Source organism: Phacochoerus africanus, chromosome X (genome assembly GCF_016906955.1).
Source record: "Phacochoerus africanus isolate WHEZ1 chromosome X, ROS_Pafr_v1, whole genome shotgun sequence".
Taxonomy (NCBI): domain Eukaryota; kingdom Metazoa; phylum Chordata; class Mammalia; order Artiodactyla; family Suidae; genus Phacochoerus; species Phacochoerus africanus.
In genome coordinates, this window is record NC_062560.1 from 2,665,534 (window position 1) to 2,691,054 (window position 25,521).

General features: G+C 52.6%; 1 protein-coding gene across 4 annotated transcripts in view; it reads right to left on the reverse strand.

Moving 5' to 3' along the window:
• Window positions 1-6,035: 6,035 nt before the first annotated feature.
• The window catches only part of PRKX (protein kinase cAMP-dependent X-linked catalytic subunit), a 94,870-nt gene continuing 75,384 nt past the window's right edge, over window positions 6,036-25,521 (reverse strand). For 2 of the 4 annotated variants that reach the window (XM_047765886.1, XM_047765885.1), the window contains 5 exons: window positions 21,821-21,916; window positions 17,725-17,782; window positions 14,701-14,778; window positions 12,580-12,728; window positions 6,036-10,323 (listed from right to left, as the gene is read on the reverse strand). In XM_047765886.1, coding sequence (XP_047621842.1) covers window positions 12,603-12,728; window positions 14,701-14,778; window positions 17,725-17,782; window positions 21,821-21,916 — 358 coding nt within the window. In that variant the 3' untranslated portion in view covers window positions 6,036-10,323; window positions 12,580-12,602. The remainder of the gene's footprint in view (window positions 10,324-12,579; window positions 12,729-14,700; window positions 14,779-17,724; window positions 17,783-21,820; window positions 21,917-25,521) is intronic. The other 2 variants (XR_007132946.1, XM_047765884.1) reach the window with 2 other exon arrangements.

A 25,521-nucleotide genomic window follows, 5' to 3' on the forward strand; every position in this document is an offset into this window, starting at 1 on the left:
TTCCGGGGACGGGGGTGGGGGTGACAGGGCTCAGGAACGAGGCCGGTGCCCTGTCTCCGGCCTTTGGGCCTCTGGGTCATGATTTTCCAGCCCCACAGAAGTACGTGCAGTTGACCAGAAGAGCCAAAATTCAGGTCTCCGAGGGCCAAATTAACCTCTCTTCCTTCCCGCTACTGAAATGACATCACTGTAAAAATTCTGCCTTTTGTGGAGTTTTTTTTTTTTTCACTGCTTTCTCTGAGGCAGTGGCTTTAAAGAGCCCGCACACAAAGTCTGACTCAGGAGGAAGAAGGGAGGCCAGTGGCTTTCCCACAAGTGCCCCCCAGGGAGACGGAAAAGCTGAGCTGGCACTGGGCTCAAGCCCACCCCTTATTTTTTATTAATTTTTTTTTTTTTTTTAGAGCCGCACCTGCAGCATATGGAAGTTCCCAGGCTAGGGGTCGAATCCAAGCTGCAGCTGCCAGTCTACACCACAGCCACAGCCACGCCAGATCCGACCATATCTGCGACCTACATCACAGCTCATGGCAACGCTGGATCCTTCACCCACGGAGCGAGGTCAGAGTTCGAACCTGCATCCTCATGGATGCTAGTCGGGTTTGACACCTGCTGAGCCACAACGGGAACTCCAAGCCGGACCTCTACAGCCAGATACAGGATGTCCTGAGAACTGACAACGGTTCTGGGTAAAATTCCAGAAGGCAGCTCCGATGTGGAAGCCGGGGGTGGGGGTGGGGGTGCGGGGGGGGGTGTCACTCACTGTTCAGCAGGTGTATGGTTTCGGTTCTGTGAGGTTGATACATCCGTGACGCCCACAGTAAACACTCCTGTCCTTGGCACTTCAAACTGTGTCGAGTGGTGGGGGTTCCCATGGTGGCTCAGCAGGGTAAGAACCCGACTGGCATCCATGAAGTTGCACGTGCGATCCCTGGCCTCCCTCAGTGGGTTAAGGATCCGGCACTGCTGTGAGCTGGGGTGGAGGTCGCAGATGTGGCTCGGATCTGGTGGTGCTGTGGCTGTGGTGTAGGCTGGCAGCCGGAGCTCAATTTGACTCCTAGCCTGGGACGCCCATATGCAGCAGATGTGGCTCTAAAAAAAATAAATAGTTTATTTCCAGGTCTATCCATGTTGCTGCAAATGGCATGATTTCATTCTTTGTTGGTGGTGGTGGTAGAAGAATTTTATTTAAAAAAATTTTTATTAGAGTTGATTTACAATATGCTAATTTCTGCTACATTGCAAAGTAACAGTCAGATACACACACACACACACCACACACACACACACACATTCCCTTTCTTATGTTACCTTCCATCATTCTTTTTTACAGCTGAGATGTATTCCATAAAGTATATGGAATATACTTTATCCAGTCCTCTGCTGATGGACATGTAGGCATGGTACATAGATACAACGGAATACGACGCAGCCATAAAAAAGAACGAAATCATGCCATCAGCAACAGCATGGATGGACCTAGAGATGGTCACACTACGTAAGTCAGAAAGAGAAAGACAAACATCACATGGTATCACTTACACGTGGAATCTAGAAAAAAGGACAGCAATGACCTTACTGGCAGGACAGCAAGACTCTCAGACTTTGAAAACAATCTTACAGTCACCAAAGGGGACAGGCGGGCGGCAGGGACGGACGGGGGTGCGGGCTTGGCACGTGCACCCTGAGGTCTATGGAATGACGGGCCAACGGGGACCTGCTGTCCAGCACAGGGAGCTCTACCCACTACTCCGTGATCATCTCGGTGGGAAAAGAAGCTGAGCAAGAACACACGTGTGGACACGGATCCCCGAGTCACCTTGCTACACAGCAGAAAGGCTCCCAACGCTGCACATGAAGTCCACCGCAATGAAACTTTAAAAAACGACAACAACAACAATAAAAAAGTGTAACAAGGTCCCACTGCCCAGCCCAGGGAGCTCTCTGTATTCAGTATCCTGTGACAAACCCTAACAGAAAAGAATAGGAAACAGAATGGATCTCTATGTATACCCGAACCACCGCCCAGCACAAATCAGCACAACACAGTACAGCAACCACCCATCAATGAAAATTCTTGTTAAAAGTCTCTCCGGGAGTTCCCATCATGGTGCAGGGGAAACGAATCCGACTGGGAACCGTGAGGGAGCGGGTTCGATCCCTGGCCTCACTCAGTGGGTGAAGGATCCGGCGTTGCTGTGAGCTGTGATATAGGTCGCAGACGCGGCTCGGATCTGGTGTGGCTGTGGCCGTGGTGTAGGCTGTCGGCTACAACTGGGATTTGACCCCCTAGCCTGGGAACCTCCATAGGCAGCAGGGGCAGCCCTTAAAAAAAAAAAAACAAAGATTACAGTTCTCTGCCCTAAGACACAGCAAAGCATCAGGTCCTCTGTGCTCCTGGAGCCCCCGCACTGAGGGTCTGCAGCTCGGGAGCTGGTCCAGCATCCGATGTTTTCACCAGAATACAGAACACCGGCTTCTTTGCTCCTGCAGCAATCACTGTCCCAATACACAGTATCGGGGCAGAGTCACGGGCTGAGCTGGCATTGAGCAAGAATCAGATGGAGTTGAAATCTCAGCTCCATGATCGTTCAACTGTGAGACCTCGTGTGAGTTATTGAGTCTTTCTCACCCTCGCGTGCATTAGCTTTAAAGGGGGGGGCAGATACCCCACCTCACAGGATTTTTAAACATCAAATGTGCCCAGGAGTAGGACTGCGAGATCCTGGGGTGATTCTATCTTGTTTTCTGAGGAATCTCCATTCTGTTCTCCACAGTGGCTGCACCAACTGACATTCCCGCCAACACTGTAAGAAGGCTCCCTTTTCCCCGCACCCCCTCCTAGCATTTATTATGTGTAGGCTTATTAATGATGGCCAGTCTGCCTGGTGCGGGGTGGTACCTCATTGTCTGTTTGCTTGTTTTTCCTTTTGGGGCCACCCCACAGCATATGGAGTTCCTGGACCAGGGATCAGACCCGAGCCACTGCTATAGCTGCAGCAATGATGGAATCCTTAACCTCCCCGTGTCCCAGCGCTCCAGCGATGCCCCCAGTTCCACTGCAACACAGCAGGAATTCCCTCATTGCGATTTTGATTTGCATGTCAAAGAGGTACCTGTGCTGGGTTATGGCAGCACTCTTCATGGCAGACAAGATAGGAAACAGTCTCAGCGTCCATCCACAGATGAATGGATACAGAACACGTGGTACAGGCCTGCAGTGGAATATTACTCAGCCAGCAAAAAGGAAGTCGATCCTGCCATTTTCAACAACATGGACGGCTGTTGAGGGCATTATGCTCCGTGAAAGAAGTCAGACAGAGAAAGACAAATCCTGTATGATCTCATTTATACGTGGCCTCTGAGAACGCCCAATGCACAGAAACAGAGTTAAAAGGTGGTTACAGGGGGCTGGGGGCTGGGGGCATAGAAGGAATGTTGGTTAGATGGTTAGAGTTGGAACTAACAGATAAATAGGGCCTGGAGATCCAAGCACAGCAGTGATTATAAACAAACTTCTGTATTATAACCGCCATCACACTTGCTATGAGATTTGTCCTTTTTTTTTTTTTTTGGCATGCAGAAGCTCCCATGTTTTTTTTTTTTGGCATGCAGAAGCTCCCAGACCAGTGATCAAAGCCATGCCACGGCAGTAATCAGAGCCACTGCAGTGACGATGCTGGGTCCTTAACCTGCTGAGCCGCCAGGGAACTCTGAGACTCAATCTTCATGATCCCATCCCGAGAAAGAAATGATAGTTCTGAGACTTGACGGAGATGTGAGCTACTGCAACACACAAGTCCACCAAAACATCCTATGGAACAAATTATGAGCTTGCTTTATGCCGAACATATGACAATTTCAAAAAAGATGAGTTCTTTATGAGCAGCTTAGAGTTCCCGCTGTGTCTCAGTGGGTTAAGACTACAATACGGTCTCCGTGAGGATGCGCATGGGACCCCTGGCCTCGCTCAGCGGATTAAGGGTCCAGCGTTGCCACAAGCCGCAGCGTAGGTCACGGATGCTGCTCAGATCTGGTGCGGCTGTGGATGGCGCCAGCGGCTGCGGCTCCAATTCGACCCCTCGCCTGGGAACTTCCGCGTGCCTCAGGCACAGACATAAAAATGAATAAGCAGCTCCATGGAGGAGAGGAATTCTAGGCACAGAGAATGAGAGCTGCAGAAAGCACTAAAGCAGGGGTTCAGGGCTTCTAGATGCCCGAGGTATGCACCCCGAACCCGGATTATGAAATAATGCCAGAAAAGCCTTGTAAATCATCTAACCGTCACGGTCCGAGATTTCTGAAGTAGGTACACGTGACCTGACCTCCACTTGGAAGCGAGGAAGAGCTCGGCATGAAGAGCCCCCGCGTTACCCAAGCCAAGCTTTGGAGCCTCGGCTGAAGCATCAGGATTCCGACAGTGCTGAGCTGATCCGAGAGACCCCAACACCCAGCTGGCAAGCCGGTCGGAGGCAAAGCACCACGGTTTGTCCTTCTCACTCTGGCCATCGTATGACTCCAGTTTTCGTAAAATAATAATGAAACAGTAAAATAACTTAAAAATAGTTAAAAACAATGACCCATAAAGCAGGCATCTCCTTGTCCTGCGTGGGGCAGGGTGCTCCGAAGACAGGAATTGTTTTGGTTTGTGTTTTCTCTTCAGGTAAGACCTGTGCAGCCTCTGGTTGAGACCACAGGGGTACCCCTGTTTCTCCTGAACTCTCTGACACAAGGTCACGAGGTCCTTGAGCGAGAACGCCAAACAAGATGGGCTTCCAGGCGTCCATGAACAGAGAGCACAGTTTAAAAAAAAAGAAGAAGAAGAAAAAAAAAATGAACAGAACCAGGAAAAAAAAAAAAAAAGGCAATCAATGAGAGCAGCCAAAATGACAGAGGCGAGAAAAGAACTTAGCTCCTCTGCAGCACACACTCCACAGATAACTTCCACTGGTCCTTCAAAACACTCTTGCCATTTTCTCCCAAAACATGCATGGACACGTGTACACACACACACACACACACTCTCTCTCTCTCTCGCAAACCAGAACATCACCTGCTAAGCATCTGCTCTAAAGAAATTCTGGAACTGTCACTCCCAGGAGACTCAGGGCGGGACCCTAAGCTGCTGTGCGGCCCGTCTGTGGAGAGGATCCCAAAGTTGGCATTCCCCCCGCAGGGGTGACCAGTGTGCTCGCCAGCGCTCCTGTGCAACCCTCTCCTGGATGCGATGGACGGTACCCGGCTGTGACAAAGTGACAGCAGTGTCGTACGTCACAGCGAGAAAGGCAGGCTGCTTTTCGCCACCTGCAACCGCAACTCGGAAAGCTGGTACCCGGCTAAGCGCGTGATGAGAACGAGCAAATATTTCACTTGGGGAGGACCCGGGACAGAGCACGAGCTGCAACGTCACCCTCAGGCCTGAGAGGCGAGCTTGGGAAAGCACGGCCAGGGGGTCCCATCTGGCCCCCCCAGCCTCTTTTTGTAAATAAACAACTCTACTGGAACACAGCCACACTCCTTCAGTCACACGATGCTTAGGGATGCTTTTGCACACGTGCGGATCCTGTGGTAACAAAATTAGTGACCATCTGGCCCCTTGCAGAAGAAGCTACAAGAATACTGTATCATATATTTGCAAGTTGTCTTAAGAGAGTAAAATTTAAAAGTTCTCAGCCCAAGAAAAACACTTTGTAACAAGGTTGGGAGATGGGTGATACCTAGACTGTATGGGAGTGTTTTTTGCTATCTAGCCATCTAGCTGTAACTAGCTACAACCTACCTATCAGTCACTCATAACTATCTATCATCTACCATTCGCCCATCATATGTATCAATCATTTATCAATCTACATATCAATCATTATCTATCCAATCGTCATGTTGTCAATCCGAAACAAACATCAAGTTTTTGTCAATTACATCTCACTGAAATACAAGAAACTGAAAAGAAGAAGAAACACTGCCGACACCTCAACGAGATGTGAGCGGAAAAGATACCCGCTCCTCCCGCGACAGAAAAAGCAGACCGCACTCAAGACTTTATCGTAAAAGATACAAAGTTTTATTAAACAAACCTAGAATCAATAGCATTATTCCATAAATTAGACAGCAGTAAAATTTTCCTAGGGTATATATACAAATCACAGTGATTTTCATTGTGCAAGGAATTGACAGGGTTAGAAACAGGCTTTTTTGTTTTTCGGGGTTTTTTTTTTTTTTTCCTTTTTCTTTTTGTCCATCCACATGAAAAGCTATTGACCTGGCGGGGTTCCCAGAGTGACCGGCCACCGGGAACGATAGGCTGCAAATGGAAAAGCTTCACATCCCACTTGCAAAAATACACCTGTCACGACTCTGACTTCAATCACAGAGGCGTCCACCGCGGAAGACCCAACAGAAGATCAACAGAAAAGTCCCAAAACACCATCGTTTGGAGGCAACCAGGACAGAGCATCTCCTTTGGATGCAGAGGGACGGCGCCCCGGGAGGCAACGCCCCGGGGTCAGCAAAAGCCAGCCTGCTGTGTACACGGGATGCTTGGTGAAGGCATCCCCCTGCACTCGACCTCCACCAAGACACACACACACACACAAACGCACACATGCGCACACACACACACACCAAAAAATTATGAAGACAACTGTGTATGTGCTTTTCTCTCTGTTTTTGGTAGGTCAACAACATTCACTGGCATTGAACTCATTGCTCAGAAACCAGGCGTCAGGATCCAGTATCTAGGATGCGCCCAAGGGCTGCAAAATTGCACGGTGGGGACATGGACCCCTGGAAGAAAGGGCCATGCAGGCGTTCCATTTCAAATCTCCATGGGGAGCCATCAAGAGCTTCCAGGATGGAGTCAGTTTCCTGAAGGGCTGGAAGAAAAAAAAAAAAAAATCCCACCTTCCCTGTACCCAAAACCAGAGCAAAGATTTTGATGAGATTGTGGGCAGTCTGCATGCAGGGCCTCCTGAGCGGTTGCCCAGGAGTTTCCTGAACGGGCTGGGGCTTCAGCTCCTGGTGAAAGTGATTCCGGATGGAGAGGCATCCTGGGTGGTCCGCAGAAGCAGCACACGCCCGTCACAGCCCTCACGTGCTCAGCGCTCCTGGGGCCCCTGGGACCGGCCGCAGGTTAGTCCTGATGCCCAGATGGACCGAAGGAAACTAAACCACGGCAGCAGGCGCTGCCACACAGCAGATGGCGCGTCTGCTCCAGGAGCAGGATGGGACGGGGTGGTGTCAAAGCAGCAGGAGGGTGTGACATGAACCCTCGGGATCTGGCCGCTGGGGGTTCCTCTGCACATTCTCACGTGTCCGCAGCAGACGTCACGCTTTTGCCACTGCTGGCAACCTATCTGCTCCTGCTGAGCAGGGGATTCTGAGGGGGGCAGCGAAGGAGCTGGACATCGGCCCGTGACCATGGTGCCACGCCCGGCTGGCCAGCTGTGGGTCTACCTCCTTGTGGCTGTAGAGATGCCATCCATCCCCTTAGGGAAAGGAGACCCACCTCGGGCCACCTCTTGCCATCTCTGCCGTTTCCTGAAAGACGTTTCAAATCGCGTTCTCATCCAGGGGAACGCCGCCAACCTGTCAAACTGCCTAAAACAAGACAATCTGTCCTATTCTGGCTCGGAATGTTGTGGGGAGTGCCGGGCATTTTCTTCCAAACCTTTGCACCCTGATTATTTTTGACCGGACGCGGGAACCGTTCAGAACCCGCCCACGGGGTGATTGGGTTTTGCTCGTCTGTCGTGAGCCCGCCGTGTATTCACAGCACATCTTGATGCCATCATCTCTGCATTACATCAGACCATGAAAATTATAGCCCAGCCCCAGGCAGATAACGCTTGGGATGATGAAACTGGGAAGAGTGGCTCTAAGGCGAGAGAATCCCAGCAGGGATTCTTGGAATTCCTTTGAATCTTCGATCTCTTTTGCATGGCGGACGGCCAATGACCATGCCTTTTTTTAACGACCAAGTCGCCAAGGCCTCCGAATTTCTGTTCTTCCCACCCGTCCGTGGACATGGAACGCCGTGCATTTTCGGGCATCCTGGGGCTATTTTCACCTCCTAGAGTCCAGCCTGGCCAGGAAGAAGGAGGCCAAGAAATATGCACAGGGCTCGCCATGTGTATGTACAACTGGGTCTTGGGTTCAAGAAAGGCGTTTCATTTCTTTTTTATTGTCTTCAAGCGGAAGACTCCAAAATACAAAGAATGGTGTGTTTTTACAGTCCGAGGGCCCCAGACGTGCTTCTCCTTGGGACTCCGTGCTCGCTCCCTTTGCCGATCAAACCTTCTCACCCTCCGTTCAGAAACTGCAGCATAAACTGTTATCCCAACGCCACACCTGGGCTTGACCCAAAAGGCACAGATCGGAACACGGGTCTGTGGCAAGATTCACCCAAGTGCAGCCTTGGCAAACCATCTTTTCTTGAGCTCCTCACTCCATCCTGGACTCGCTCTCTGAGACGGAGGGGATTGCTCTTTGCAGAAGGGCTCCTTGAGGCCAAGGCGCCTGACGGACGGCTGCCCGGGGCGGAAAGCGGTGACAGGTGTCGTTTCTGTCTACGTGGCCTCGGGGTGCACACAGCCCTGGCTTTCTGATTCGAGAGTGCCATCTGGGCGAGTCGGACAGGGGCCTGCCTTTCCCTTGAGACGTGTGCTCCTTTTCAAACACAAACATGTGTTTTCTGAGCGGCGGGGACCCAGAGCCCTAGATGCACCTGCAGGAAAGACAGGTGAACGAGCGCCTTCCTGGCCTGGCCGAGGAAAGACAAAATTGACGGCAAAGAAACTGCCATGTGACTCAACACCACCGGAGCCGGAGGGGCCGGGGGTCCCCTCACCTTGACTCATACCCCCCCAGGGAGACGCAGCTCCCACCAGCTGTCCACGGAGCTCTCCTGACAGGAAGAAGAAGAAGGCAGAAAGGGTTGCAGAGGTCTACTAGGCATAGCCGGGGCGTCGGGCAGGGAAGGTTCTGGAACTGGTGTGCAGAGCTCCACGGGGAAGGGCACAGTGGAGCCCCAGGGCCACAGAGACACACAACAGGCTCGAGCAACTCTGTCCTCCCAGGCGAGCTGCGGCCCCTCCAGACGGCCCAGCCAAGTTCAGCATCAGGAAGCAGAAGCCCGAGCGGAGAGCAGGAAAGGAAAGACAGACACAGCAGGGACCCTGAGGTCCTTTCCCGCCCCCCCCGCCCCCCGCCCCCAGGAAGACGTGCACGGAACCCGCGACACCCACCACGCCCTCTCCCCCGACGCCCAGCTTTGGTGAAGTCCAGACTCCACGAAGGACAGAGCCGAGGAAACCCTTCAGGATTCCAAGAGAACGAGAATTCTGCACGAGCCAGCCCCCCGGGTCTGTGCAGTCAGAGGGGGACCGAGGAACTCAGGCTGAAGGTCAGCACGGAGCCACGAGACGAAGCAGCAGCGAGCGAGGGTCCAGCGCATCCAGCCTGGAGGCGTTTCCCCCAAAACCAAGGGCAAGGGAGCACCTTGGCATGAACTGAGCTGGGGGACGGCGGCCCGTCTGCTCTGGGGGATGCCCTTTGGTCAAGGCATCCAGGCTGCCTTCTTAACTCGGAGCCAGTTCCCTCCAGCGTATGAAATCTTTATCAGGGACAGAGAGGATGCCTGGACTAACACTCCCGGCCGATGGCTAGTCCTGCCCTCGTGTTCCAGCCCACATCTCCTTCGTGGAAACCCTTCTGCGTTCAAGCCCAAAGGCTACCGGACAGAAAGCATTAAAAAGATGCTGCGTGGATGGTATCTTCGTCACGGACAACCATCAAAATGCCCATATTGTACTTTTGACATGTTGTCCCCAAGAGCATAGATGCTTGGAAAAAAAAAAAAAAGAAAGAAAGAAAATCTGAAGCACAAACATCACAGGCTCAGGAAAAAGGAACACCAGGCACACGGATGCCTGATTTCCATGCTCCAGGAACACCGTCCTTGTTTTAGACACACAGGCGCCCGCGCTCACACGCACACTCACGCACACACGCTTTCTGGTTCTATCGGAGCAGGTCCGCTCACACGTATAAAGTCATGTCTATGGAGGGAAAAAAAAAAAATCAAGGTATCACAGTAGGAACCCAAAGCTAAAGGGAAGACAAAATCTACAACGCGTTTTTCAAATCGTCCTACTGTGCCGTCGATTTCCAGGTGCTTTAAATGCTGCCGGGTCCGGGAACGTGAACGGCTCTGCCATCTCTCTATCGGCATCCGGGGCGTCTCGCCGCGGGGGAACGTCCGTATCCGATGAACAAGATGCTCCGATCGCTGCGCCCTGGTTCCAGGCAGCCTCAGAGCCTCCTCCCTTTCTGGCACGAGGTAAGACAACGCATGCCGTTAGTTTTTAAAGACCCGAGGGGAACGTCCGTAATCTTTCCGAGAACAAGAGCAACAACAACAACCCCCAAGGGAGTTCCCACTGTGGCACAAGGACACTGGGGGTGTCTCTGCAGCCCCAGGATGCAGGTTCAATCCCCGGTCCAGCACGGGGGCGGGGGGGGGGGGTGTTCAAGGACCCAGCGCGGCTGAGGCTACAGCACAGGTCACAACAGGGGCTCAGATGTGACTCCCTGACTTGGGAACGGCCTATGCCACGGGGCAGCCAAAAAAAACAACAACAAAGTAAATAAGCACAAAAGAAATGAAATTATTATACACAGAAAGGACAAACAGAGAGAGATCTCAGTGTAGAACAGGGAACGATATTCAACATCCAGTGATAAACCCTCCAGAAAGAACACGAAAAAAAGACTGTAAACAGACAGATATGCATGACCAGGTCTCGCTGCGGTACAGCAGGAATTGGCACAACCTCGTAAATCAACGACACTTTACTAGGAGCTCCCGCTGTGGCTCACGAAACCCGACGAGCATTCATGAGGATGTGGCCTCACTCCGTGGGTTCAGGATCCGCCATGAACCGTGCTGTAGGTCGCAGATGTGGCTCAGATGCATCTCGCGTGGCTGTGGTGTAGGCCAGCAACTGCAGCTCCGATCTGACCCCTAGCCCGGGAACTTCCATAGGCCGCAAGTGTGGACCTAAAAAGCAAAAACCAAACAACAAAATCTATGCATTGCTTTTAAAAAACTCCTTTCAAAAAGAGTGTGTATGGACCTATGATGGAATCCCTTTGCCCCGTGACCCCGTGGCAGAAATTAACACACCATTGGAAACGGACAATACTTTAATTCAAAAAAAGAATTTAAATAATAAGAGCACAAAAGAAACCAAACTTTTCCCTGAAGTGCTTATTGCCAAGACCACAAGCCTGAATTCTCAGGAGAGAAGATGCCGACAAGAGAAACTGAACAGGGTCTTAAAAGTGGGTTTTGTTTCTGCTTTTTTTTTTTTTTTTTAGGGCCACACCTGTAGCTTATCGAAGTTCCCTGGCTAGGGGTCGAAGCCTTCAGAGTGGCAGTTGCCGGCCTACACCACAGCCACAGCCACACCAGGTCTGAGCCCCGTTCGCAATCTGCACGGCAGCTCAGGGCAATGCAGGATCTTTAACCCCCTGAGCAAGGCCAGGGATTGAACCCGAATCCTCACAGACACTGCCGGGTTGTTACCCCGCTGAGGGGACTCCTGAAAACCATCTCTTTGAAACCTTAAATTAAGCTTAGCCAATGAGGTAATGCTAAGATGCTTACTTTTGAATAAAAAGGGAGCCAACGGCTGTGCTGAAAATGTTTGGTTAAGGACTGGGGTCTGTTCCAGGAGTTCCCACTGTGGCTCGGCAGGTTAAGAACCCGACTAGTATCCATGAGGATGCAGGTTCGATCCCTGGCCTCGCTCAGTGGGTTAAAGATCTGGCATTGTGTGAGCTGTGGCACAGGTCACAGAGGCGGCTCAGATCCCACAACTGCTGTGGCTGCAGGCGGGTAGCCGCAGCTCTGATTTGACCCCTGGCCTGGAAACTTCCATTTGCCGCAGGTGCAGCCCTAAAGAGCAAAAAAATAGAAATTAAAAAATAAAAACAAAGCCTCCAGCGTTCCCATCGAGGCTCAGCAGTAACAAACCTGATGAGTATCCATGAGGACGCGGGTCTGATCGCTGCCCCCGGTCAGGCCATTAAGGAGCTTGCGTTTCTGTGGCTGTGCGGTAGGTCGCAGGGGCAGCTCGGATCTGGCGTTGCTGTGGCCGTGGTGTAGGCTGGCGGATGCCGCTCCAATTCGAACCCTAGCCTGGGAACTTCCATATGCTGCAAGGGAGGCCCTAAAAAAGGGGCGAAAAAAGATTTTGGTTTGGAAGTCAGGGATTCCAGAACGGGAGCCACCAGAGCTTGCTCCTCAAATGTGTAGGCACAGACCCACCTCCCAGGGGTCCCCTGAGGATGCAGAGACAGGTGTAAGGAGTGAGATGCTGGTGGTGACGTTGGGGATCCAGCCACACCCCCCACATGCACGGGCTGCTCGGAGGAGGAGGAGCTGGGCCGGCCCTGCTCCATTGCCCCATGGCTGAGAGAAGCCCCACTCAGTCAATGTGGGGTCCCCACTCGGTCACTACAAGGTCCCCTTCCCAAGAGCTCCTGTCCACCTCGCCAACCTTAACCACAGTCAACACGTACCTTCCAGAGGTGGGCTCCCGTCCTCAGAAATTCTTGAAGGCTTCCAGGTCTTTCTGTGCCACCGGAGGGGCTGTGTTCCAGTCGTTCTCAGGATACGCTTCGAAGTTGGAGGTGTCGCCCTCACCACAGACTTTAGGCACGATGGGGGGCTTCGGGGTCACCAAGACACAAGGCCACCGTTAGAGGGGACCGTGCACACCAGGTTACACATATGCAAGCCTGTCTCCTTCTTCCCAATTGGCAGATACCATATTTTTAAGCCTTGCCGCGACCCTCCAGCCATCAAGCCTCCCCACGTCCTTTCTCCAAAGGCCTGGGCGCGCCTCGTCTCTCCAGGTCACATTTTGATCCTGCTCGCCGTTATTTCCAGCGGTTTCAGGATGATTTTATCTGTTATGTTGATCAGTGACCTGTGCTCCCTGACACTACCATTAAAATGATCTAACTGCATTTTTCGGGTTTGGTTTGGTTTCTTTTGACACACCTGCAGCAGGTGGAAGTTTTCAAGTTCAAGGATCAAACCCGAGCCACAGCAGTACCCAGAGCCACAGCAGAGACCATGCCAGATCCTTAACTCACAGAGTCCCCAGGGAACACCTGTTTTTGTCTGTGTGTGCGTGTGTGTGTGTGTGTACACGTACACACATATGTATGTGTGTATGTGCTTTTTAGGGCTACGGCTGATGTATACATAAGTTCCCAGGCTAAGGATCGAATCAGAGCTACAGATGCTGGCCTACACCACAGCCACAGCAACACCAGATCCGTAACCCAGTGGGCGGGGCCAGGGCTCGAACCCGCATCCTCACGGATACCAGTAGGGTTCTTCATCCACTTCGCCCACAACGCACACCCCCATCCTGGATTTTCGGCTTGGACGTTGCTGCTTCAGATGTAAGGTGCCTGCACGGCCAGCACACTCGAGGGGGATACAGATCACTTGCAGACACCCCGGGAAGCCCCAGAGAATGTGTGAGACTGGCTCTAGCGGGTGATCTGGAACCGAACCCTCTGCATCTCTGAGGTCTGCCTGTGTATCCACGTCTACAACTAGGGAAACAATCGGGGAAACAGCAGAGCCGATTTTCCCCTTGCTTATGAACAGGAAGCGCCTGGAGTGAAGATACTGCGAATGGGGTGCCCACCCTCAGACCGGTGAGGGCTTGGGAGGCCGTGGGAAGAATTAGGGGAGAAGAGAAGGGACCTGCAGCCCAGCACTTGCTTCCTCAGTTCTAAAGAAGCACCCCGGCTGCTTGGTCCATGCAGACCCCCAGGCCTGCCCGGTCTGGGCAACGCTGATGTGGCTGGTCCTCTGACCAGACGCTGGACAATTCCAGAAAGACAGAATAGAGCCCCCCCCCGACTCGGGTTTTCGTAGCTCCGATTTGTCCCCGTCCCGAAGTTCCATGCTTCCTAAGAGACCACAGCAAAGCAGATGCAGCTGGACACGCCTGACAACAGAGAACGGGCTCCTAAGCGGGTCCCGGAGGAGACATTCTTCCCTGCGAATGCGGCCCCAGAAATGAGTCGCGTTTAAGTTAAAAGTGACTCGTGTACAAAAAGGAAAAGAGATCCTCTTGTCACGTCCGTGTGAGACAGGCCGTCGCACGCATGGTGCGTCCATCAAAATGTAAACGGCACTGAATGGTCAGCGTCTCAGAAACCCCGGGGAAGCGCAGGGCCGAGGTGCCACATTCCCAAGGTGACCCGGCAATAACCACACCAGGAAGCCTGGTCCGTGGGGTTCCCACCTGACACGCCCAGCGGACAACTCCCATCACCCAACGGGGCCAGCCCACGGACGAACGCATCGTAGGCGGGGTCCCCAAGAGAGACCAGGAGGCGCGCGTCCTAGCTGTGTTCACCCCCGTGACAAAAGCAAAGCCGAAGCCCCATCGAAGCCGCAGAGCTCAAAACCCCAATGGCACGAGCCAGGGGACGTAGGAGAGTCTCTGGCTAAGGTGCCCCGTGAACAGGGAACCTGGCTCAGGGACGACGTGGGGTGGCGGGTTGGACGGAACCAACTGTCTTCTGCATCCCGAGGAGGCAGGGCATGCGGCGGAGCCCGCCTCTTGCTCCCAGGGCCCAGGGACAAAGGAGACGCACGCACGCGGGTTGTACCTTCAGCTTCCGCTCCGGCACAGTCTGCCAGTCCACCGTCCGGAACCACCGATGCCGCTTGACGTCCTCGGCCCCGTTCTTCAACAGAAGCACGTGACACCGTCAGTGACGAGAACACCCACAGGACAGGACAGAAAAGCCGCCCAAGAACGTCTACAGGATATGCCACCCAGAGCGCAGCAAACACGCAAGAGCGGGCAACGCGGGGCGTCTGCGGCCCTGGAGAGCAGGCTCTGCGGGAAAACCGTGCACGAACGCATGCGGGCTTTGCTTGCTTTCCTTCGTCACAGCAAGAAATGCAGCCATGACGTCCACGGGCACAGCTCTCTGGACCACAGAGACCAACGTTTAATGACGGTTCAGCCGCTGGACAGAAAATCAGACGGACTTACGGGTAAGGTCTGAGACTGTCACCTGCTTTCGTCCTGACAATTTTCTTCTGATAAAATTATGCTCATTTTGGGGAGTTCCCGTCGTGGCTCAGGAGTTAACAAATCCGACTAGGAACCACGAAGTTGCGGGTTCGATCTCTGTCCTTGCTCAGGGGGTGAAGGATCCGGCGTTGCCATGAGCTGAGGTGTAGGTCACAGACACGGCTTGGATCCCGCATGGCTGTGGCTGTGGCTGTGGCCGGCGGCTACAGCTCTGATTCGACCCCCAGCCTGGGAACCTCCATATGCCGTGGGAACGGCTCTAGAAAAGACAAAAAGACCAAAAAAAAAATTATGCTCATTTTATAAATATATAAATGGAGGTTCATGAAGCGATGTCACCTGCTCAGTATGGCCTGGCAAGCAAGTCATGGGACTACAGCTCAAAGCCAGGATGTTCAGCTTTCAGAGACTGTCACAACTGCCCCACACTGCCTCCCAATCAACCCGGTGGGTGAAGGTTGATCGAGTTCATCTCCAGCTGGGGCACCGACCGCCGGCGGGCAGACACCCCCCTGCCCACCAGGTCCTGAAGAAGTCCTGACCCCAGCCCCCGCCAGACGTGGGAACGTGACTTTGTTTGGAAAACAGGGTTTCTGTAGATGTAAACAAGATGCAGTCATTGGAAGCGGACTCTTCATCCACCAGCAAGTGTCCTCCTAAGAGACACAAGAGGAGACCCAGACACAGAGGAGAAGCCACGGGAAGGGTCTGAGAGGTGGTCCTCCTGGATGAGGGGTCCCTCCATCCAAGGACAGTGTCCTCCCAAGAGACACAAGAGGAGACCCAGACACAGAGGAGAAGCCACGGGAAGATGGAGGCAGAGACGGGAGGGAGGCGGCCACCAGCCCAGGGCCGCCTGGAGCCCCAGGAGCTGGAAGAGGCAGGAAGGACCCTCTCCTGGAGCCTCAGGAGGGAGCGCGGCCCTGGGACCCCTTGACCTCAGACGTCTGGGAGGGGGGAGGGCGGGTTTCTATGGCTTTTAGCCTCCACTTTGTGCTCCTTTGTCACAGCTGCCCCAGGAGATGAACACACCACATAAACAGCGGGCCCTGAGAGATGTGTGGGGTTCAAGTCTCACACGCAGGTCTACTTGGTCCCTTAAGACTGCCACCGAAGGGTCAAGGCACTGGTGCACATCTTAAGTTTACCCAAGGACGTCCAGAGCTGGAAACAGCTGAGAAGATGTCGCTGGATTGTCTCAAATTCAGTGGAGCCAAAACTGAATCTAGGACATCACACCATTTACGCAGCTGAATCCCTGACCTGTATTTCCCTCCAGATGGTAGGTTGGAGAAAAATCACACACGACGTTCATCTTCTAAAATTCTGATTAATTCACACACAAACGTGCACCCGCATGTTCACAGCAGCACAATTCACAATAGCCCAAAAGGTAGAAACAATCCAGATGTCCATGGATGGATGGCTGGTGAATGGACGGATGATGGATGGATGGATGGATGGATGGATAGATGGATGGATGATGGATGGATGATGGATGGATGGGTGGATGGATGGATGATGGATGGATGGTGATGGATGGATGGATGGATGATGGATGGATGGATGGATGATGGACGGTTGGATGATGGATGGATGGATGGATGGATGGATGGATGGATGCATAGATGGATGGGTGGATGGATGATGGACGGTTGGGTGATGGATGGATGGATGGATGGATGGATGGATGATGGATGATGGATGGATGATGGATAGATGGATGGATGGATGATGGACGGTTGGATGATGGATGGATGGATGGATGGATGGATGGATGATGGATGGATGGATGATGGACGGTTGGATGATGGATGGATGGATGATGGATGGATGGATGGATGATGGATGGATGGATGGTGAATGGGTGGATGATGGATGGATGATGGATGGATGGATGGTGAATGGGTGGATGATGGATGGATGATGGATGGATGGACAGGTAGATGAATAGAAGGATGGATAATGGATGGATAAACAGCATGGGGTCCATGCACACCATGGCCTATGACCCAGCCAAGAAAAGGAGTGAAGCTCTGACACAGGCTGCCGTGTGGATGGACCTTGAATCCGCGATGCTCAGGGGGAGAAGCCAAAGAGAACGTGTTTTACATGATTCCATGTTTTATGGAATCAAAGAATAGGATCACTGATAGAGAGAACGCAGGCTACTTTCTCTGGCCTGGTGCCAGAAGAGCGAGAAGGACAAGGAGGTGATAGTTACAAAATGCGTGTTTCTTTGGAAGAGACTGAACGTGTTCTTTCAAACGAACCATGGCTGAGAGCTGCACAGTTCGGCAAATCCATTACCAGCCATCGAACTGTCCACGTTAAATGGGTCATTTGGATGGCGTGGGAATTCTACCTCAGTAAGACTCTTTCAAAACACAAAAGTAAATCAAAGAAGGATGGGTCCCGTATCGATCACTGTTGAGTCGCTGGCTCCTCAGCCCCAGGCTCCTTCTGCGGAAATGCGGATTTGAAACGTGTCCAGTGATCGACGACAAAGGTTCCGCCTTTGCTGTCACGTCTGAACTCAGACGATGGGCCCTCATCACGAGCACAGCGTAGGACACACGGACACACTCACCTTCATGTTCCCCAGCCGCCTGGTTCTGTCGACGACAAGCAGCTTCCTAATGAGGTCTCTGGGGGGGAGACAGAAACACAGACGCGTTGAGATGGACCCACACAAACACAGCAGCGAGAGAGTCACTGGCTCGTGGGTTCAGACTTCCCGGTGGCTGGACGTGTTCGAGCACGTCCCTTCCTTCCTCCCTTCCGCGATGACTGATGTGACTTGGAGCGGCCAGCACCCAGGGACCCAGCTAAGGGTGCGAGGGTGACGACATCACGGCGGAGAAGCACAGCCTTGGAACAGGAGCAAGAGGAAACGGGCCGCCCTGGGGACCGGGAGGCTCGTTTCAAACACACCCATCGGGCCACCCGGCTCGATGATAAAACATAAAACGTGTGCTTTCTCCCAAACCGACGGTGACGGTTTGCCCTGGGGGGTCTAGTGAGTTCTGGGATTCTCGCGTGGCCGTGCTCGCCTGCCCCTAAGCGTGTCATAACCCAGATGGGAAAAGAAGCTGGAAAGGCACAGACAGCCGTCCACATATCACGGGTTCATCTTGCTCTACACCTGAAACTAACACAACCTTCTGAGTCCACACTACACCAGTAAAATGTATTTATTTTTTTAAAAAATGAGCATTCATGGAGAACACATGTGTGGCTGTCGAGGGCAGGGGGAGTGGGATGGATGGGGAAGGTGGGGTTGGTAGCTGCAAACTAGGACATTTAGGATGGATGAGCCATGAGGTCCTGCTGCCCCGCACCGGGAATTTCTATTCGGTTTCCTGTGTTACCCCATCGCGAGCAAGACTATGTCTGTGGATCACCAAGTCCCTTTGCTGTACACCTGAAACTGAGATAACACTGCACATCAACTCTACCTCAAGAAAATAAATTCAAACATTAAAAAAAAAAATACACGCAGCATCAGATGCACAGACAGAACTAACTCAGGGTTACCAACGGGGAAAGGTGGGAGACACGATACATCAGGAATTACGGGAGATTCAGAGACATGCCACGATCTATAAACTAAACAACAAGGACTCAGTGCCCAGCACAGGGACCCCGACTGCATATGGACAAGAACAAATCTGTGTGTAACTGAGTCACTGAGCAGTACAGCTGAGACTCGCCAACAGCGTGAATCAACTATACTTCAGTAAAACAAAATAGATTTTTTTTTGGGGGGGTCTTCTTAGGGCTGCATCTACAGCATATGGAAGTTCCCAGGCTAGAGGTCGAATTGGAGCTGCAGCAGCCAGCCTACACCACAGCCACAGCAACACGGGATCCGAGCCAACTCTGCGACCTACACCACGGCTCATGGCAACGCTCCATCCTCAAGCCACTGCGAGAGGCCAGGGATCGAACCCACATCCTCATGGATACGAGTCAGGTTCTCCAGGAACTCCAAAACGAAATGGATTTTTAAAATGATGCTACACTATAAATAAAATTTACTATTTTAGCCATTAAAAAATAGATATTAACACGAGCAAATACATAACCTAGGATCTGTAGGTGCCCTCTTGACGTGGGGAAGTGGCTCCCGGAAAAATTTAAGCCCTTCTTCAGAAGAGAAAGTGGATTCAATCTGAGCACCTGCTGTGTTGCCTACAACCAGCAAGATAATTATGGACAAGATAATTAATTGGATCCAATCATTGGTAAGTCGCTAATACATCTACAATTCAATTTTATTTATTTATTTTTTCTTTCTGAGGAGTTCCCATTGTGGCACAGCGGAAACAAACCCAACTAGGATTCATGAGGATGCAGGTTCGATCCCTGGCCTCGCTCCATGGGTTGGGGATCCAGTGTTGCCGTGAGCTGTGGTATAGGTCACAGATGTGGCTCAGATCTTGCGTTGCTGTGGCTGTGGGGTAAGCCAGCAGCTGTAGCTCCGATTGGACCCCTAGCCTGGGAAACTCCATATGCTGTAGGTGCGGCCCTAAGGGGAAAGAAAAAAAAAAAAAAAAAAAAAAGAGCAAAAATAAATAAATAAATAAATAATGCTTAAGGAGTTGCCCTGTGGCTTAACGGTTAAGGACCAGTGTTGTCACTGCTGAGGCTCGGGTTTGATCCCTGGCCCAGGAACTTCCACGTTCTGCAGACTCGGCCAAATAATAATAATCACCAGCCAACAATGATGGGATCAGGGGCCTGGGAGAAAAAGCCAGTGGTCTTCGTTTCCTCCTAGAGCAACAGACTTTTTAAAAAATATTTTTTTATTTTTATTTTAAAAAAAATTTTCTGTTACAGTTGCTGTCCAGTGTTGTGTTCATTCCTGCTATACAGCAGAGTGACCCAGGCATACATACATATACATATAGATTCCCTTTCTCATGCTCTCGTCCATCCTGGTCCATCCCAAGAGACTGGACAGAGTTCCCGGTGCGGGACAGCAGCACCTCACGGCTGATCCATTCTCAGTGTTCCAGTTGGCATCTACGGACCTCTAACTCTGCGTCCAGCCCACGCCCTCCCCCCTTGACAACCACCAGTCTGTTCTTTGTGAATAGACATTTTGAAAAAGAAAGAAATCAATTTTACTGGCATAGCCCTGACATCGTTCCTTTCCAGACCCTTTTCCCATCTAGGTTCTTCCACGCTATCGGGGAGAGTTCCCGTGAGGCCGTACTCCCCTCGTCACCTGACTGTCCGACCACTCACGGGACAGACAGTCCCTTCTGGATGGCGCATGTCTCCCTGGAGCCTCCACATCTTGCTAAAATCTTTCCAAACCCTCCTGGTGGAGCCATCACAACGCCAGCTCCAGCTCTATGGCGGGTCAACACACTGACGGCAACAAAACAAAACGTGGATGCAGCCAGGGGGCCCAGGAGCAGATGAACTAAGAAACAAGTGGTTTTCTGAATGCAATTTCCACGGGTGTGTTAAGAAAATGTAGCCATGGAGTTCGCCATGGAGTGGCTCAACAGGTTAAGAACCCAACATAGCGTCCATGAGGATAGGGGTTCGATCCCTGGCCTCCCTCACAGGGTTAAGGATCCAATGTTGCCACAAGCTGCAGCCTAGGTCACAGGTGCACCTGGGATCCCGCGTCACTGTGGCTGTGGTGTAGACAGCCACAGTTCTGCAGCTGCAGTTCTGATGCGACTCCTAGCCTGGGAACGTCTTTATGCTCCAGGGGCAGCCGATTTAAAAAAAAAAAAAAAAAAAGTAGCCAGAAAAAGAGAGCACAGTTGAGTTTTCAACCCAACACAATTAGGTCCCTCTGAAGATCAGAGGACTGTGATCATCTGAGGGCCTCCATCAGTCCACCTGGGATTTAAAAAAAAAAAACACACTCATTTATCTGGGAGATAAAGACAACTAGAACGTAGGGTTCATTTTATCGGCGAAAAGTTGGCCCCACTGAGCCAGGTCGTTTGCCTTTCATTTTCATTTTATGGCCACACCAGCAGCACATGGACGTTCCCAGGCCAAGGACTGAATCCGAGCTGCCGCGGCAGCAATGCTGGATCCTTTAATCCCTCATGCCCGGGCTGGGGATCGAACCCGTGCCTCCGCAGTGCCCTGAGCTGCTGCAGTCGGCTGCTTCATCCACTGTAGCACAGCAAGAACTCCGAACGCATGCCGATGTTTTAAAAAATTAAGGGGTTTTCCCCCACATGGCCACACAAACGCCTACCCAACTTCCTCAGGCTGAAGCACTGTGGAAGTTCGGGAAGCAAGAAGGTCGGAACTCAAAGTTTTCACCGGTGACTGTCATTTCAGCCCGAGAGGAAAGACCAACGCTCCTCCAGCCATCCACACGGGGGGGCGCCAACCTCAACCCTCGCCGGGAAAGGAGAGGGGAGCCGTTGTGTCCAGAAAATCAAACGGCTGGCTCATTAAAGATGACAGCACAGGCTCTTATCTGCTGGCTATACGTCCCATTTACCTCCCGAGGTAGAACGCAGGGCCGAGAGCCATGCAGACGTGACGTCCCACGCCCGCAGAGTCCGTGATGGCATAAAACGATGGTGCCGAGAAGCTGCAGCCCAGCCCAGGATGGTACCCGGCCCGGCAGGTTCCTTGCCTGGGCTTCCCCGAGACGCTTTCCAAAGAAACATGCGGAACGAGGCCAAGGGTTTACTTACTTGACACTGAAATCCAAATGTCTGGGGAAATCGATCTTGCCCGCAAGAATTTTTTGATAAATGCCAAACGCGTTGTCGTCAAAAAACGGAGGGAACCTATGAGAAGCACAAACAGCTATTTTTAGTGGCAAGGGCGCAAAATCGCCGCGTCGTCACAAAGGTTCTGGCGGCCGGAGGCGGGCGAGCAGCATGTGCTGCACGGGAGGCGTTGCCTTGAGCCCCGGGGTCCTGGCTCGCTGGGGACCGGCGGCAAGGGCTTGGTTCCAAGAGGCGGAACGTCAGGCACGGTCGCCCCACGAGGAGGATGAGCCCGCCAAGAAAAAGCAATGACCATGAGACCACAGGACCAAGAGGGTCACGTGGGGGCCACAGAAAACGTCCCCCCTCCCCCCCGCCAGCAGAACATCAGTGGACGTCTTTGCAGGCTTCCTGCTTTAAGGACAGCATGTCAATCAGAAGATGCTACCTAGATATACACAGAGGCTGTCCAGGAAGAGGCTGGCTTACCCTGGCCCGTATTTTGTGGCTCAGGAAGTCTCTAACGTTAAAGAAGGCAACATCTGAATCTCCACAGGAAGTCAATGCACCTATTTATGTCCTACATGCGGTGGCTGGTGCCTAGCTTGCAGCTTTGGGCCCAAAGATCTAGCCTAGAGGCTGGGCAAAGGACGGCCCTTAGCCTGTTTGTGTCAATAAAGTTTTATTGGCACACGGCCACGCCATGCACTTATGTAGCATCTGCAGCGTGGTTACCAACGGCGAAGGCTGTAGTTCAGGTATGGAAACCTAGAGACCTGTCTTTTTCATTTTTGTCTTTTTAGGGCCACGCCTGCGGCATATGAAAGTTCCCAGGTGAGGGGCTGAATCAATGCTGCAGCCGCAAGTCTACACCACAGGCACAGCAACACTGGATCCAAGCCACATCTGTGATCTATGCTGCATCTGCATCAAAGCTGGATCCTTAAGCCACTGAGGAAGGCCAGAGATCGAACCCGCATCCTCAGAGCCACTACGTCAGGTTCTTAACCTGCTGAGCCGCAATGCGAACTTCCGAACCCAACAGAACTATCTCTTTTAATATCTGCGAGTAGAAGGGGAAAAAAAGTAACATAAGCTAAAGAAGAAATATGCTTAAACTGCAAACACCAATGCAAGAAGCTCTAGAAGTTAACCACTAAATACACACTAAATATGCGTCCCTGGATACGTGCCCGAGGCAGAGAGACCTTCGACTCAAAATCACAACCTCCAACATTTTCTTCAGAACCAGACCTGCTACTTCAGTGGAATAAGCCTATGGAGTTTTCCAATGACATTCGGATGGACAAGGGGCAACCTCGGTGACCAAATCGAATGCCTGGGAAGTTCCCCGATGGCCCAGTGGTTAAGGATCTGGAGTTGTCACCGCCGTGGCTTGGGGTCTGCTCCCTGTCCCAGGAAGGTCTGCAGGCGTGGATGGTGACAATGAGGATGATGAAGATGCCAAATCAATTCCTGAGGGTTTTTTAAGGAAAAGGGAGACGAGCCAGAGGAATGGTGGGAATTCCACAAAGCTGGAGCCATGTTCTCGCCTCAACTACCTTGAATGGACCTTATCTGGAAAGAGACTCAATGCAGGTGTGAGGAAGTGAGGGGTCTGAGAGGGGGTCCTCCTGGGTGAGGGGGACCCTCCCTCCAAGGACAGTGTCCTCCTAAGAGACACAAGAGGAGACCCAGACACAGAGGAGAAGCCACGGAAGACAGAGGAAGAGACAGGAGGGAGGCGGCCACCCGCCCAGGGCCGCCTGGAGCCCCCAGAAGCTGGAAGAAGCAGGAAGGACCCTCCCCTGGAGCCTCTGGAGGGAGCCCGGCCCTGGGACCCCTTGACCTCAGACACCTGTTCTCCAGGATGGGGGAGGGTGGGTGTCCGTCGTTTTAAGGCCCTCCATTTGTGGTCCTGTTACTGCCACCCCAGGAAACCAATACACAAGCATATACTCCAGAAAAGAGAGAGCAGGAAGAGAGAGGAAAAAAAAAAAGCAGAAGAATAGCACCACGAGGCCTAAAAATCGAAGGGACTTGAGCGCGGGCGGGGAGACGAGGCTGGCCCCCTGGACAAACGGAAGCCTCTCGGGACAGGCAGGAGCAGCTGTGCCCGCGCGGCGTCAAGCAGCCTTTTTCCCTAAAGGATCCCTCGGTTCCCGGGCTGCCCGCGGGGGCCCGAGCACAGACACAGGACCGGTGCGAGCATCGGCGAGGTCGCGGAAGCCCTGGGTAGGAGGGCGGAAGAGCCAGCTGTCCTCCTGCCCTGGCTGCGGCCCCGTCCGGGCACAGGCAGGTGGAGGATGTCATCGGCGGGCACGAACCCGCATTCAGCAGTGGGGCGGGGAGAAGAGCGTGTCGTTCGGATGTCCCTCTATTTAGGCGCAAGAGGACACGCCGTGCTGCTGGCGGGCTGGCGTGATGGGGCCCCGTGGCGGGAAAGGCGTGTCAGCGGCGGGTTAAGGAGCGGGGAAAAAAACACGCATCGGTGAGCACGAAGCGGTCCTGCCTGAAGGAAGGAGCCCAGAGAAGGCGCTTCTGAGACCCCGGGGTGTGCAAAGGGCTCCCGGAAACGCTCACATCTCTGTCTCCCACCCAACAGAATCCTTCCGCCCCCGCAGACCGGCCAGGAGCGTCCGCTCCACAGAAGCAGGTGCCACAGGAACCCTGCGACACTCACCGGGAGCTGAACTCAAAGGAAAGACAAGCTATCTGTGCATCTACACGAAGGCACATTCGAGGATTTCATCCTGGAGCTCCCGCTGTGGCTCAGCAGGTTAAGAACCCCACACCGTGACCATGAGGATGTGGGTCTGATCCCTGGCCCTGCTCAGTGCATTAAGGATCCGGTGTTGCCGAAAGCTGTGGCACAGGTCACAGATGTGACTTGGATCCCACACTGCTGTAGCTGGGGTGTAGACCTGCAGCTGCAGCTCCAGTTCGATCCCGAGCCTGGGAGCTTCCCTATGCCACAGGGTGGCTGTAAAAAGAAAAAAAAAGAGGAGTTCCCGTCGTGGCGCAGTGGTTAACGAATCCGACTAGGAACCATGAGGTTGCGGGTTTGGTCCCTGCCCTTGCTCAGTGGGTTAACGATCTGGCGTTGCCGGGAGCTGTGGTGTAGGTTGCAGACACGGCTCGGATCCTGCGTTGCTGTGGCTCTGGCGTAGGCTGGTGGCTACAGCTCCGATTGGACCCCTAGCCTGGGAACCTCCATATGCCGCGGGAGCGGCCCAAGAAATAGCAACAACAACAACAACAACAACAAAAAAAGACAAAAGACAAAAAAGAAAAAAAAGAAAAAAAGAAAAAACCAAAAATCTTTAAAAAAAAAAAAAGAAGAATTTCATCCTAAAACTTCATGCCAGCTTTGCCCTTGGCTCCATCATCTACCCATGATTTTTTTTTTTTTTTGGCCGCATCCATGGCAAATGGAAGTTCCCAGGCCAGGGATAAAATTCTTAACCTGCTGTGCCACCCTGGGAAGTCCTCCGTGATCTACTTTCATACACACCTCGAACCTACCTAAATCGTCCAGTAAAAACTGGACTGTCCCCAAACAGGTGCCATAGTGCTTGTGTCCTCGCGTTATGAGGTTCTAATCTATCAGCCAGTCCTATCAGGGGCTGGAAGTGGGTTCAAGGCAAGGCAGAAAGAGGTTTTGGGGAGGGAGACGAGAAGGA